The 16,566-nt window shown below is 36.6% G+C and overlaps 1 protein-coding gene across 1 annotated transcript in view; it reads left to right on the top strand.

Moving 5' to 3' along the window:
- alk (ALK receptor tyrosine kinase) overlaps positions 1–16,116 on the top strand; it is a 797,750-nt gene extending 781,634 nt beyond the window's left edge. The window contains exons 26-29 of the mRNA XM_049464193.1: positions 288–389; positions 2,146–2,280; positions 4,413–4,503; positions 11,637–16,116. Coding sequence (XP_049320150.1) covers positions 288–389; positions 2,146–2,280; positions 4,413–4,503; positions 11,637–12,809 — 1,501 coding nt within the window. The 3' untranslated portion in view covers positions 12,810–16,116. The remainder of the gene's footprint in view (positions 1–287; positions 390–2,145; positions 2,281–4,412; positions 4,504–11,636) is intronic.
- Positions 16,117–16,566: the final 450 nt, after the last annotated feature.

Below are 16,566 nucleotides of genomic sequence, written 5' to 3'. Positions count from 1 at the left end.
AACACTTGTAGCGAAATATGAATATAGTTTGAGATATGCCTACAGCATGAGAAATGAACATAAGCATGTTTCCATGACTACGGTCTTGTCTGTCTCTCTTTCTCTCTCTCTCTCTCTATCTCTCGTTCGTTCCTGGTCTCTGATCTAAAAGCTGAGTTAATCAGTCACTGTGTTTCTCTGCCCGTCTTCTGTGGGTGTCCCTAATGGTAACCTCTGCATGACTGACTAACCTGTTGCGTGTGTGTGTGTGTGTGTGTGTGTGTGTGTGTGTGTGTGTGTCTCCACAGAGCCAGTTACTACAGAAAAGGGGGTCGCGCCATGCTGCCTGTGAAGTGGATGCCTCCCGAGGCTTTCATGGAAGGAATTTTTACCTCCAAAACTGACACATGGTGAGAAATGGAGAATCTTGTGTTACATAGAAAGAAAAAGACAGATAAACACAATTTTACTGATCCAAAAGGAGCTAAAAAACAAACTTTTTCATGTTTTGATTCTATCTGTCTGGCCGTAACACATTTAAACTAAAATAAAGAGATGTAGTGCTGTCTGTAGGTGAGCTGTCAACTGTGCAGCTTAATTTAGGGCCTCTCAATGTGTCTTTGCTATCGTAACGTCAGGAAAAGTACAACTTGTTGAGCTCTAAATGTAAAAAACAAATAGCAATAATCCATCAAAGATATCCCCAAGGTAAAACTCCTTGTCTTCTAAATTCACCCGTGTTGTCAATTCACGCCCAAGATAGCAATGAACAGCTGACTGTTGCTATCTGGTTGTCTAGGTTGTATTCAGTCAGTGGCGCACCTGTTTTTTTTTTTTCCGTAGTCAAGATAGAAGTATGCCAGAAATTTAGCCGAACACACCTCACTTTCAGACAACCATGTCTTTCTGTGTAGGTATACTCGTACACTCAAGTACAGTTGCTATTTAACCCTTTCAACCTTGAATTATTTTCCAGAGATGGAAACATATAAATTAGATTAAAATTTTACAGTTTAAATCCAATTAACAAAATATAAATATATATATATATGTTGTTGCTTTTTTATAATGTCCATTGCATCGAAAACCTGTGTATAACATATTTATTTTAATTTTGATGTTGACCTTTTTTTTTATCTTGTTGACCAATCCATCCCTAAACATTAAAATTAACAAGATAAAAAGTGTCTTAATCACAAATGAATGTGCAAAAACGAGCTCTTCTTCTTACTTTGTCTCATTGGCCCTAATTTCTGAGCTGCTGTTTTTTTTTCAGTACAGTGGGCGGGGCTACTGTTTTATTTATTTCAACATTTTTATTGGCTTTTTCATCTTCTATTCTGATGAACAGCTGGTCTCAAATAGTGTTACTGTATGTGCAACAAAACATTAAGCAGCACTGCACAGTGGGTGGTAATTATGGTGACTGGCAGTGTCTGGCTAGAGTTGTCCATCTGAAATCACTCTGGCAGAAATCCCATCCACATTCAATGCAGGATGCTTGACGTGCATATCCAACTCAGTGCAGTGTTCTTCAGCTTCAGTGGACCACGGCAAATGTAAAGGATCATGATACTAGTTCATAATGTCAGTGTACAACTAAACACATAAGTAAAACTGAAGAAATGTATTTTAAAAATTGTTTGCAAAATGAGCTGGACTTGCTTCAATGGCTTGACCTGGGTTTTTTTCCCAGTAAAATGTTCTCTGCTTAAATGTTTAGAGTGAAACAGCCTATTTCCAGTTGTTCCGAGATCTTTTTTAGTCCCTTTCCTCTCAGACTCCAGACTCTCAGACTCACCTGCATCAACCACCATCTTTCTGAAACTTCAGACAGCTCTTTAGATCTGGCCATGACAATCCTCTCACTTCAACAATCAAGACCAAATCAAACTAATGTTTGAAATTGAAATAAAACAGGCTCCTCCAAGATTCTCTCTAACAGTGGTCTAATAATTTGCACCTGATTGTAATTTCAGGCCTTTTTTGAATAGCAATAAAAGTGCTGGAGTCCTAACATTTTCCTCACAAGAAAATTGCATTTATGCTGATTACATTTTACAAATTCATAAGTGATATAGTGATATCTTTTTGAGGGGTATTTAGACACTGTACACTATATTCAGGTTTCTCTGAAGTTCTCTCTCTGTCTCTGTTGTGTTCCAGGTCTTTCGGAGTGTTGCTGTGGGAGATTTTCTCTCTGGGTTACATGCCCTACCCCAGCCGCAGTAATCAGGAGGTCCTTGAGTTTGTCACTAATGGAGGCAGGATGGACCCTCCACAGAACTGCCCTGGTCCAGTGTGAGTGACCATTTCACCAGCAATGGCTAATGGGCCCATTTCTTTTTATTAGCAGTACATGTGTTTAGTGTACACACACTTACACACACACACACACAGACAAACACACAATCTTTGTACAAAACTTTTGTTCCAATCTGTTCCACATGTGATGTGTCATTTGTTACTTACATGAAACCCCCTATTAAATAATTAAAATATCGTACATTGTACAAGTATTTGGACATTGGCACAGTTTGTGTGATTTTGCCCCTGTACACTACTTCAATCAATTTCAAGCAGTCAACATGTGACTGAAGTGAAGACTTTCAACTCTAATCCAAGGGATTAACAAACATTAAAAGTTTAGGAATTAGCCACAGTCCATAGTTATAGTCCCAATAGCTCTTTTGGTTATTTTAGGAGAAATAAAGGACATAAAGGACTTGGTGTTGATTCATCTAATTTAATAGCTGTTCTTGCGAACTCTTTTTTTGTATAGAAAGCCAAAGAGATGTTGATGCAAGTGAAGGCCAAATTAGACTACCAGAAAACATATAAAAATAACCTTCTCTGTTTAAAATATAATTTTTTGGACATATAAAGTTCTTAAATAAATATGTCTGCAACTGATCTTAACTCAGTTGAGCGACTGTAGGCAGCTTTAGGGAAGGCCTGCATAAGAATCTCAAGTCATCCAAAATATAAAGAGAATCATATGGAACTTTTTAGTCTAGGCTGGATTTTCTTAGTCAGTTTTATGAGGCAGAATCCCCTGGAATTCAGGATTTCAGTTAACAGCTGTGCTGAACGTGTTAGAGGTTAATTGCTTGATTTTTTTACCTCTTAATGTGTTTTTTGAGAGCATCAGTTAAAGGTAAAGTTGTGAAGAGGTAGAGTTGTTATACAGTGAATAGCTCTATTTGAGAAATGTTTTTAGTTATATTATGGCAATAACTTTATTTTCAACTAAGTGAAGATAAAACAATACTTTAAGAAGTGAAGGCTAGTCAGTCTGAAACATTTAAAAATCTCAAGTGCAGTCACAACAAACAACCATCAAAAACGGTATGATAAAACTGGCTCTCATCAGGACAGCTTCAGGAAAGGAAGACTAAAAATTCCCTCTGTTGCACAGGAGAGGTTTAACAGAGTTAGCAACTTTAAAATCCACAAGTTAACAGCACCTCAGCACCTATATACATATATATATACATATATATATATATATGTATATATATATGTATATATATATATATATATATATATATATATATATATATATATATGTAATATATAATATAAAATATATACAATATGTTTGTTATATGCAGTCCATAAGGTCCAGAGATAAGTGGACAGAGAAAAAGGGAAAAAAATAATATATATATATATATATATATATATATATATATATATATATTTTTTTTTTTTTTTTTTTTTTTTTGTCCCTGTCCACTTATCTCTGGATCTTTTGGACTGCATATAACAAACATATTGTATAGGATCCAATTAACATTACACAGTGCACAACCAGTCCTCCTGCATGACCACCCAAACAGCTCTCCAGCGCTGTGTGACTGTTATCCAGTGTGTTTTTCTGTCAGTGATCACTGACCGTCTCCTGGCTCTACACTTGTTGTCTCTTCTCATTTGTGGAAAGAGCAAACTATATCAGCCGGTGCATTGATTCAGCATTAATAATGCAAAGCCCCGTCAGGGCACGACTACACAGCCGTGTTTTATATTTCAAAGTGGAGAAGTGTCTGACTCCTCTCCTTTCTTTATTTTTCACACCCGACCTAATCAAACCTCGACTGACGCCCTCGTTCTGTGGAGCGACGTGTACAATAGGCTGTAAACATTACACCAAAACAGTGAGGTGTGCAGCCAAAATGAAAATTGCAATTAGTGTAAAAACAGGCTTGATTAAATCAAATCTCAGTTGGTTGCCTTTCACTGAAGCTTTGCTCTCAGCTATCCAAAGGCAATCATACACACAGTAAATAGCCTCGCTTGGTGTGGGGAGAAATCCCGGTAATGAGGAAGCAAACAAGACCTAAAATTTTAATGAGTCAACTGTTTTGTGTGTGTGTGTGTGTGTGTGTGCGTGTGTGTGCGTGTGTATGCATGTGTGTGTGTGTGTCTTACAGATATCGGATAATGACGCAGAGCTGGCAACACCAACCTGAAGACAGGCCAAACTTCTCCACCATCCTTGAGAGAATTGACTACTGTTTGCAGGTGCAGTACAGTAATGTATTTGCTTTGGGGCCTTTTTTAATGCAGCATGTTGTGTCTATATACTTAATAGTCAAATATAATGGCCACGAATACACTGCCTGGCCAAAATCGGTTGTTTTGCCCACCTTTAGCTTTGATTGTGCCACACATTCACTTTCAAACACTGCCATTGTTTCAATAAGCTCTTGCAGTGTCACAAGATTTTTATTTCAATCCATTAATTTTACACCAAAATGATCAAAAAACTATTGATCTTGCATTGATGATGGTGGACTCTGACCTCTGCACGAAGCAGCGCTTCTCCATCCAGCACATCCCAAAGATTCTCAATGAGGTTAAGGTGTTTTTTTTTGCCGATATGGGCCACATTTTTTGGTTAGTGTCTGGTCTGGTTTAGGCCTAGCTGTGTGGTTAACTTTTGGCTTACAAATGGCTCAAATATGCTGTTGGTTGCCCGTATCTTGCAACCTGGTGTCGTCCAACCATGTGCCATGAATCCATGCAGCATGTGCGCGAGATTAAAAGGGGTTAAAATTGAGGATCTGGGCCAGAATTACATGTTACCTACCTGATACAGGCTGGTTTAGAGCTGGAATAAAACCACCATTAAATGTGGCCTTGTTTATTAAATGCCTGGACTGGTAATTTTTTTTTTTTTTTTTTTTTGTAATGTTTAAAACTAATGTGTATAGTCACTGTCCAATGAAAAACACGTATCTCCAAAACAGCAACTTCACTAATCCTTTTAATGGAAGTCAATGTAAAGAGTTTTTGAGGTCATTTTTAAAGAGGAGGTACTTGTTTTTCATTGGACAGTAACAAAATATTGCATCTCTAGGTGTTCAAGTACTTTTTATTTTTTTATACATGCCAGTTATGAGTTTATTGGCTGATTGCAAAACACTTGCGTTTTGAGTACATTCCTGTTTTAAATTAGTTAAACCCTTCTGTTATGTTATGGGTCAAATTGACCGTTTAAGAGTTTGAAGAGCTAGAAAAAGTTATTTTTTCTGTTTGCCTTAATTAGTGTAATCAACATATATAACCCCTGGCATTAAACAGAAACTTAAAACAATTTCAATGTTATGGTTTAATATAATGTAAAGCTATTATGTCTAATATGTTTCCTTTCAAACGTAGTAGTGAAACATTAAAAAAGCTTGAGCTAGAGGTGTTAGAGGTGTTGGAGGTAAGGAACACCATTGCAGTAAATATTGATGGAATAATTAGCAATGGAGTTAGTAATAAAATGTATACTGCTTGTTTGGATTTTTTTTTTAAAGGTAAGCCCCGAGTTTTCCAGTTGGGGTTGAGTTAGTAACAAGAGGTCATGGCGGCTGCCATTATGGATCATGGTTCTACAGTAGACGGTCTAGTTTTAAGCTGTACAGGTTTGGTTTGAGTTTAGTTTTGAGGGAAATTTGCACAAGGAACAGCAACAAAGCTAATAAATAGAAGAACTGAAAAAGGGTTACCTTGTGCACTTATATTGATTTTATATGTGAATATTATTAAACTTCAACCTGCTTCACATATAATTATTAAAAAAATGATTTTCCTAATGGTGTCCATCCATTTCCATCCGACCAAAAACACTCAAACGCATGTCACGTCGTAAATAAGACCTCCAACCTCATAAGTAGGATTTTCGAGGAGGACTTGAAGGCAGTATGAGAACTGCGAAAGTAGGCTGTTGGAAGGGAAGCCCAGACATTTTTCCACTATTGGGAAAATAATCTGATTACTCAAGAAAAGATGAACCTAGTCCAAAAAACTACACATTGCTACCAATACATCACATGGACTTCTTTCATAACCCGTTTTTTAAAGTGTCTTAGCTGTTCTATTTTATTACATCATTTTATTTATGTTCACTCACACTATGGGACCGAGAATTAACAAACAGTTTAGCACACAAGTTACTAATGAAGTCAAATGGGAAACCTAAAACCTTAAAAGACCACCAAGCTGGTCTGGAACATTGGTTTAAATCAGGGTTTTGTGGTTTTAATGGTCTGGGTTCAAGTCTTGTCAGACTTTTTGACATATATTCATCAAGTAAAGTAAAACTTAAAACCTGAGAAATGTGCAAAAAAAAAAAAAAAAAAAAAAAAACACATCGACCAACCAACTGTGGGATCCTGTGACTCAATGATTGAAAGGGAACTGCTTCAAGACCCTCCACCACATGGAGCCCCATGGAATTAAAGGCCTTCAGGGTGGGAGGCGCTTTGGCTCAGTGGTTTAAACCATGGCTTCATCATCAGTATGTTTAGGGTTCTAGTCCTGTACAAGGTGTTTTGGCTTATATTCATTGTAAAGCTGAACTATAAAGGTCAAATTTAGCAAACAAATAAAAAAAAAAGAGCTGCAGCTCATTAGATGCTTATGGTTCAGTGGTTTAAACCATGGGTTTGAATTCCAGACTCTCAGGGTTCAAGTCCCATGAGCAGCACTATGGTGATTTTTTATTATCAGAAAGCTTAATATCCGAGCTATAAATGTGCATAAAACACATTTAAAAAAAGGTCTGGGATATCGTGGCTCACTGGTAGATGCACTGCCTCATAATTCAGAGGTCATTAATTCAAGACCCTGAGATGTATGGGATCATGCAGGTGTTTGTTACTTTATTAAAAAAAGAAAACCAAAAGGTCAAATGTTAAAAAGAAAGGGTTCAAATCTCCTGTGATGTGCTCTTATACGTTTACATTGTAAAGCTAAATATATCCATCCATCCATCCATCCATCCATCCATCCATCTACCTGCCTACCAACCTACCAATCCTTTCTTATTTGGCCAAAACCACAACTTAGCATTAAAACTTTCTTTTTGCATACTTTCTTTCTTTCTTACTTTCACTTTTGGCCAAAACCACAATTTAGTTTTGCATACTTTCTTTCTTTGCATACTTTCTTTCTTTCTTACTTTCTCTTCTTTACTTTCACTTTCTCTTTCTTACTTTCACTTTCTCTTTCTTACTTTCAGTTTTGGTCAAAACCGCAAATTAGCATTGCATACTTTCTTTCTTTCTTTACATACTTTTTTCTTTTTTACTTTCACTTTCTCTTTCTTACTTTCACCGCAAATTAGCGTTGCATACTTTCTTTCTTTGCATACTTTCTTTCTTTCTTACTTTCACTTTTGGCCAACACCACAAATTAGCATTGCATACTTTCTTTCTTGCATACTTTCTTTTTTTCTTGCATACTTTCTTTCTTTCTTTCTAACTTTCACTTTTGGCCAAAACCACAATTTAGTTTTGCATACTTTCTTTCTTTGCATACTTTCTTTCTTTCTTACTTTCACTTTCTCTTTCTTACTTTCACTTTTGGTCAAAAACACAATTTAGTTTTGCATACTTTTTTTCTTTGCATACTTTCTCTTTCTTACTTTCACTTTCTCTTTTTTACTTTCACTTTCTCTTTTTTACTTTCACTTTCTCACTTTCACTTTCTCTTTCTTACTTTCACTTTTGGTCAAAAACACAATTTAGTTTTGCATACTTTTTTATTTGCATTCTTTCTTTTTTTCTTACTTTCACTTTCTCTTTCTTACATTCACTTTTGGCCAAAACCACAAATTAGAGTTGCATACTTTCTTTCTTTCTTACTTTCACTTTCTTACTTTCACTTTTGGTCAAAAACACAATTTAGTTTTGCATACTTTCTTTCTTACTTTCACTTTCTCTTTCTTATTTCACTTTTGGCCAAAACTGCAAATTAGCAATGCATGCTTTCTTTCTTGCATACTTTTTTTTTGCATACTTTCTTTCTTTCTTTCTTTTTGGCACAAACCACATATAGTTGTATACTTTATTTCTGTCTTACTTTATTTCTGTCTTTTTGGCCAAAACCACTTATTACCATTGCAACCTTTATTTATTTATTTATTTATATGTTTTGGACCAAAACAACAACAAAAAAATGACCACTCCTTCTTTTTCTCTATATATTTATTTATTCTTTTTTTTTTCTCCTGCTTTCTCCAACCACCTCTTACAGGATTTGAACCCATAACCTCCTACACCTGAGGCTCAGCTCTTTACCACTACACCAGCAGGCGTCACATCCAGCAGCTTTATTTTACAGTTGATTATGAAGTCTGGCTCAGTTTCTTGCAGGGCTTCTTGCTGATGTTGGGTTGAGCGGTACAGGATCTCATTCATATCTCAGTTGGAGGCTGGTCTCTTGTCTCTTTATTAATACCAGCTCTGCTCATCTCCCAACGCTTGGTTGAGGGGGGAGGAGCATGAAAAATGGTGGATGCCAAGTTCATTCATTCTCACCTGCTTTTTGAGGAACACAGATTTAGAAATCTTTATTTGTTTTGTATAAAAAAAAATAATAATAATTCTTTATCAGTTTCTCCAAAGGTTGGGTCATATTACCATTTGGAGGAAAAATGTTCTTATGCTTCTTTCCCTCCCAAAAACAGTTTATTAAATGACGTAAATTTAGCTTTTCTGATTACTGTTCAAATACAGGCATAATCATAGCCATTTCTTCCCCTTTTATTTCTATCATTTCTGTGTATTATTACTACATATTACCAGTTACAGTATGTGTACTTTATCAAGACATAGAACATAGAACCGTGCTTTATAAAGGCAAAGCAAATACAACCTGCAAACAATATCAGAAATTAAATAAATTACACACTTGTCTATTTAACTTATACTATATATACAGCTCTGGAAAAAAGCACCTCAGTTTTTGAATCAGTTTCTCTAATTTTGCTATTTTTATAGGTATATTTTTGAGTAAAATGAACAGTTGTTTTATTCTATAAACTACAGACAACCTTTTAGAAATGGCTGAAATAACAAAAAAAGATGCAGAGCTTTCAGACCTCAAATAATGCAAAGAAAACAAGTTCATATTCATAAAGTTTTAAGAGTTCAGAAATCAATATTTGGTGGAATAACCCTGATTTTTAATCACAGTTTTCATGCATCTTGGCATGCTCTCCTCCACCAGTCTTACACACTGCTTTTGGATAACTTCATGCCGCTCCTGGTGCAAAAATTCAAGCAGTTCATCCATCTAAAAGTCAACTAAACTCAGAATCCCAGGTATCAAAAAATTATCCCCACTAGGAATTACAACTTTAAGAGGGTGTTTGTGTGCAACATCTCAGTCGAAAACTTGTGTTCACTGTAACTTGTGTGAGTGACACTATATAAACATTACATGTAAGGGTGCGCCATATCATATCGTATCGTACGTGATAACATCGCCAACATTTTTTAATATTGTGAACAATATTATACCCTGTAATATCGTTCCATTTTACCCACCTCTAATTATCACATCAGGGTACTACTTTTTTGCAGTTTTTAGCAAAAGAAAAATTCACACTGTTCACATTTCCCATTATATTATATATCTACTAGAAACAGATTATATCTGTCCAGTATCATTTATTTTACTTTAATTCTGAATATATGGAGATATTTGGAGTGCATTATTAATATTATTAGTATCATGACATTCTGGATCATTGACTTTTGTTATAAATCTGATAAAACTCTTGTATTTTTTAATATCTCAGTTAGGGGTGTGCCATATCATATACTATGCAATAGTACAATTTAGTTTTCATTTTGTTGCTGTAGTGTGTTCTTTAAATGTTTTTTTAATTGAGTTTTTTGTCATATCGCCAAGAGTATCGTTATTGCGAAAATACCATGATATATCATTTTTTTTTTTCACAAGAAGGGCAGCCAAAAGGTCCTTTGTCTAATTTTTGCCAATCTAGAGGCGAGATTTCATCTAAAGTGCTCTTCTTCAGCCATTAGTTTGCCAGTGCATTCAACATCTTTACCCACATGGTCATGTTTTTACCAATGAATACAATCAAACTCTCATAGCAATCTAGTAAAAATCCTTACCTGGACAGTAAGAAGAAAAAAAGAAAAGAAAAAGAAACCATTTTTAATACCCTTTTGTTTTTTTATCATTTTATTTCTGATTCTTATCCCATTTTCTCCCCAATTTTGACCAATGACCGATTACCCAAACCACTTACAGTGTGCAATTGCACACTGTAAAAGCAGTCTGTTTAATATAACAAAGTCTGTACTGTATAATCAAGTCTATTTGAAGTGATCTAACAGTTCGATACAAGTGTGTGATGATTTAGGCATGCTGCTATACAGTGCTAACCGGCTATGTTTATATATACTCCTCCATTATTTGGTAGCTTTGATGCTTTGGTACATAGTGAAGAAGTAAACTTCAGAAAACTCCTGTTGTGTCTCGGCTTGATATTTGCAGTAAGAGTATAACTTTAAAGATCATCAGAATACTGTGTGTTTTCTCAAACTTTCTCTCAAAACTTTTTTTTTTTTTTTACAAATTATTTAGGAATCTATCATATTTATAAGACAAAGAAAATAATATTTTTTTTCAGCTTTTTATTTTTGCTGTTATGCATGCTGATGTCCAGTCAATGCAAGCTGCACTTACGATGGACAATTTTAGTAAAAAAAAAATGTCATTTGATAAACACATGGTTGACCTAAAGATGACGGTTCTCGGTTTCAACTGTCTAAAATTATTTTAAATAACGTGCTATTTTACCTTGTTAGAGTGGGCAGTTTTGGGTTAAACTCAGCTAAAGACAATATGAGACAATATGATAAAAAATACGTGAAATTTTTATTTTAATAATTAATGAACATGCAGCAAGTGTATTCAGTCCCTTTAATTAAAACAAAAATAGTATATAGCTTGTGATGTCACTCATATTAGTGAAAGGTTACTTTCTTAAAGGGGCGGGGTTATCCCAGGATGACAGGCTAAACAGGGAATTCTTGGGTATTTTTGAAATTTGCTAATAGCCAATTCAATAATTGAAGTGGCTAAAATATAAAAAAAATCACCTTTAAAACTTCAATGTTATATATATATATATATATATATATATATATATATATATATATATATATATATACACCCAGCCACCAAAAAAATAAAAAATAAACTGTTCGTATAACTGTACAAAAAGTACTTTAAAATGAAGGTTAACAAATGTTTGTTATGTTTATGTTAAAAGCACTGTGTACTTCTCAGCCAATCACATTAAACCACCTCTATTGTGTGTGTGTGTCATTTCTCCCGCTACTCAGGATCCAGACGTGGTGAACGTGCCACTGCCGGTGGAGTATGGCCCCGTGCCCGAGGAGGAGGAGAGGGTACCCATGCGTCCAGAGGATCCCGCCGCTGCATCTCTGCTCGTGGCCCCTCAGGGCGGGGAGGAGGCTGCAGCTTCCGCCCCCTCGTCCCGCTCTGAGGAAGCCAAGAGGGCTGCTGAGGCTCTGTTGATGGGTGGCCACCTTGCTGATGGCAAGCCTGGAGCTGGAGCTGTACCTGTACCTGGAGCTTTACCAGGACCTGGAGCTGCTACATCTCAGCCCCACCCGCACCCGCAGGTGGCATCAGTACCTGGGCAGCTGGCATGCAACAAGACTACTGTTGTGCCCACCTCATCCCAGGATGGAGGCCACGTAAACCTGGGCTTCACTCAAGGCCACCCTGGTGAGAAGGAAAGCCGCAATGGGAAGCCTACTAACCTTTGGAACCCTACTTATGGATCATGGTTCCTCCAGCAGCAGCAGAAGCGACAGCAGGCTCAAGCTCAGGCTCAGGCTCAGGCTCAGGCTCAAGCCCAAGCTCAAGCTCAAGCCCAAGCTCAAGCTCAAGCTCAAGCTCAAGCCCAAGCCCAGGCTCAAGCTCAAGCTCAAAGGCAGGCCCAGCAGCGACTCCCAGCTGAAGGTCAGGAGCACTCGGGCAGGACTGTGACAGTGGCCGAGGCTCTGGGCCTGCAGCACCAGCACAAGCAGCAACAGCAGCAGTACCAGCAGCAGATCCAGATCCAGCACCAGCAGCAGCAACAGCAACAGCAGCAACAACAACAAGGCCTCTGCAGGCCTCTATTACCCCCTCCTCCCCCACCTGCCCCCGCCCCCTTACTGCTGGATTCAGCAGCCTTGCCTCCAGTCCCGCTCTACAGACTTCGCCGCTTCCCCTGCGGCAACATCGGCTATGGATACCAGGAGCAAGGCCTGCCCCTGGAGCCCCCCATGCCCCTGTCCATGTCCGTACCGGGGCCGCAGGTCATCGGTGGCCAGCCGCCACCCCCTCCCCCCGGCCAACACCCCCAGCTCCCCGGCCAGCAGAGACCGATCTCGCTGGCTCGGCCCGGCGGCCCGGAGGACAGCCGCTCCCTGCTGGTGACCATGGGGACAGTGCAGGACTCCAGACTCCCAAAAATGGAAGGGCACAACGCCACAGTGCTTTAACCCCCTCTCCCTCAGTGCCCACTCGAGAAAACACTGTGCCATCCTGTCTGTGCCCACCTCAGCTCACCGCCATGCTTTTCAGCCACGGCAACGTTAACCCCCTCCCTCACTATGATGTCCGGGATCGACCCTGACTGTTTTATTATCCTATCGTCCTCAGCAGAGGCGCTCAGCGCTGGGGAAAGCTTTACATGAAGCGAGGCGAGATCAGCATTCGGGGAAAAAAAAACACTTTACGTGAAGACTGCAGGACATTTACTGTATGTAACTTACTGTTACTAAGCTCATGCTTAGTACCTGAGTGAAACCTTAACTGTGGAATAGCATCATACGGTGAAACAAGGCTTCAGCAGCCAGAGTCAGAGAGAGCCATATATTAAATTGGCCTTGCTCACTTTACTAGTGCATTACTAGTGCATTGACTGCCTAGTAATTCGTTAATGGTGGCAGTTTCTAAAGAAGTAGTGGATTACTTTTTTTTTTTTTTTTACATATCGAAGGAAGCATGCACTTGTTCTTAGTGTCAGAAGCACTGCAATTGATTGACTGCAGGGATTAGGTTAATTGGCTCAAATTAAAGCAAAGAAATTAAACTGTAAATCAAAATAAAAGCCTTTTTATTATAAATGGAAATTAAATGTTTCAACAAACAAACTAAAACAAGGATATTAATCTATAAGTCAAAATAAAAGCCCACTTTTTAATAACTGAAAAAAGGAGGCAATTAAGTGGCCATTTTTTCTTACCCTCTTCTCAGAGGCAGGTCATAATATTTTTTAACTGTAACATCCTGTCTCTTCATTTTAGCAAATCTTATTTTGCATTTGCAATATGCAAACTCTAATATGCTTTCAACCCAACAAATACAAAGGTTAAAACATGTTGAAAACAAACAGAGCACAAACAGACATTAAGGCTTGTTCCAATTCGCTGTGCAATTATGAAACTATTAAGCGGTTATTAAAATGTCTGAGCTGAAAATAAAGGCTTGTTTTAGAGATGTGCTCAAAATAAGCAGAAACGCTCTTCTACTCCTGTGGCCATTCAGGTACAACACCATTAATAAACACTGAAGAGCTCACCACTTCAGCTTCAGAGTTAAAAAAAACAAATATTTCAGAGAAAAGGAGGCTATATTTTATATAAGGTCTAAATAATGCCCATGGACACCTTTAACTGTTGAGGCGTATTATTATTCAGGTCAATAATCATATGTTTATTATATTAGAATTACTACACATTTCCCGAAATTTTATTTAACTAATATCTAAAGTATAATTGACAAGCAGCAAACAAGCAGCATAATTTCAGCATAATCTCAGTAAAGTAGATGGCCTTCACATTCTGTGAAAGGTTTGAATGAATAAATAAATAGAAATTCTTTGGAATTAATTGGAATAAAAGACATTTTTTTAAATTAATACAAGCAATAAAGGAAGTTTAAGGAAGATTAAAACAGGAATTTAGCATCTACTGGCATTTTTTCTTTTAATATTCCAATATCCAGTGATGTTGGCCACTGTTAGACCAATACTGATACTGATTATCATATTGGTACATCCCTGAAATTAGTCAAAACTAAATATATAAATAAATAAAGAGAATAAAACTATCAGAATACACGTATAAGTATATTTTTTCCCCTTACATTTTATTTTAATACTATGATTTCGGCCAGTATCAGACTGATACTGAGTAACAGATTGGCACACCCTTTGAAATATTAGGAATAAAATTAGAAAGTTGCTACATTTATTAGCATCTTTTTCCCGATATTCAATTCAGTAATTTTGAACAGTAGTTGGTACACCCCTTAGAATATATAAACAGGACCTCTATCAATAAACCTATTAGCATTCTTTTCATTTATTTATTTTTTTACTTAACCATTCCAGTGATTTTGGCAAGTATCAGATCCATACTGATACTAAGTACTGGATTGGCACACCCATAGAAATGCCTAGAATTATTAAAAAGCCCCCAAAAAATATTAATAGGAATAAAAGCCATTTTTTAAATTAATGCAATTAAATAATAAAGGGAGTTTTGATTTCCTTACGTTAGTACATAAATCAAGAAAAATTAAAATAGCAATTTAGCATCTATTAGCATTTTCTTTCCCCTTCTGATATTTGATCCAGTGATTTTGGATACTGTAAGACCAATACGGATACTGATACTAATTATTTAATTGGTACATCCCTGCAATTAGTAAAAAAAATAATAGAGTAAAGTTATCAGAATACATCTATAGGTATTATTTTACCTTTCAATATTTAATACAATGATTTTGACCAGTGTCAGACATTGATACTGAGTAACAGATTGGTACATCCCTTGAAATATTAGGAATAAAACTAGAAAGTTGACACGTTCGTTAGCACCTTTTTTCTCCTTAATATTTGATCCAATTTTTTTAACAGTATTAAATCAACAGTAACACTAAGCATCTGATTGGCACACCCATAGAAATTCCTACAATTTTTATAGATAGAATTAATTGGAATAAAAGCCAATTCTTTTTTTTTTTTATTCAAGTGATAAAGGAAGTCTTAATTTCCTCACATCGGTAAATAAAAAAATAAAAAAAAGATTGAGGGCACTGTTAGACCAATACCGATACTGATTATTGGATTGGTACATCCCTGGAATAAGTAAAATAATAGAATATAGTTTAAATACATCTAGCAGTATCATTTTCTCCCTTCACAATAATCAATACAATACGTTTGGCCAGTATCAGATATTGATACTGAGTAACAGATTGACACATTCCTTGAAATATTAGGAATAAAACTAGCTTCATTAGCACCTTTTTTATCTCTCAATATTTGATACAGTTATTTTAAACAGTACTAAATCAACAGCAACACTAAGTATCTGATTGGCACACCCCTAAAAATATATTAAAACAAAACAAACAAAAGAAAAAAATCAGAAATAAGATTTTGGCCAGTATCAGACCCATACTGATACTAAGGGCTGGATTGGCACACCCATAGAAATGCCTAGAAATATTAAGTAGCTAAGCAAGCCAAGAAAAATACAGTGATTCTTTAGAATTGATTGGAATAAAAGCCATTTTTTGTTTTAATTAATGCAAGTAATAAAGAACGTTTTTGTCTTGTGATAAACGATGAAGTTCCGCAGTGATGGAACTTCCAAAAAACACACATCATATGTTAAATATGCTGGTTCTCCGAGCATACAGACATAAAGAACCTGCATAATGAAAGATAATGTTCTGCAGTCTTCATGTAGAGCATTTCACAAATTCGTAAAGCGTTACTCTATTAAAGACTCGCTCACCACAACCGTGGAACAGCCTGTAGAAACTCTGCTAACCTCGAGGGGACGGCCAGTATCATCGGGTGATAATACTCTGTTATACTCTTGGATTCCTGGAAATACAACAGAACTGTTACTTTCCTTATTTTTTTTTCTTCTTCTTCTTCTTCTTCTTCTTCTTCTGGGAATTCTGGGGGACGTACTGCAGCTCGGAAACACGGAGAGCAACATGCGGGTGGAGTTGCGGATTTAAGTTTCGAAGACGACACCTCTTATGAGTCTCTTATGAGAAGCTACAGTACGAGAACCTGAGAAATGCGTTACAGGATTCCAGCTTTTTTTTTTGTTCGTTTTTTTTTTTTTCTGTTGTTTTTTCAAAGACTGGGGGGAAACAAAAAAAACAAAAAAAAAACAAGTTTGTTGATGTTTGCTTGCCTGCTTGTTTATTTATTCATTTGTTAATTTATTA

This window comes from Astyanax mexicanus, chromosome 14 (assembly GCF_023375975.1).
Source record: "Astyanax mexicanus isolate ESR-SI-001 chromosome 14, AstMex3_surface, whole genome shotgun sequence".
Classification (NCBI taxonomy): Eukaryota; Metazoa; Chordata; class Actinopteri; order Characiformes; family Acestrorhamphidae; genus Astyanax; species Astyanax mexicanus.
The sequence above is the reverse complement of the archived record's forward strand: the minus strand, read 5'-3'. Positions and strand labels throughout refer to the sequence as shown.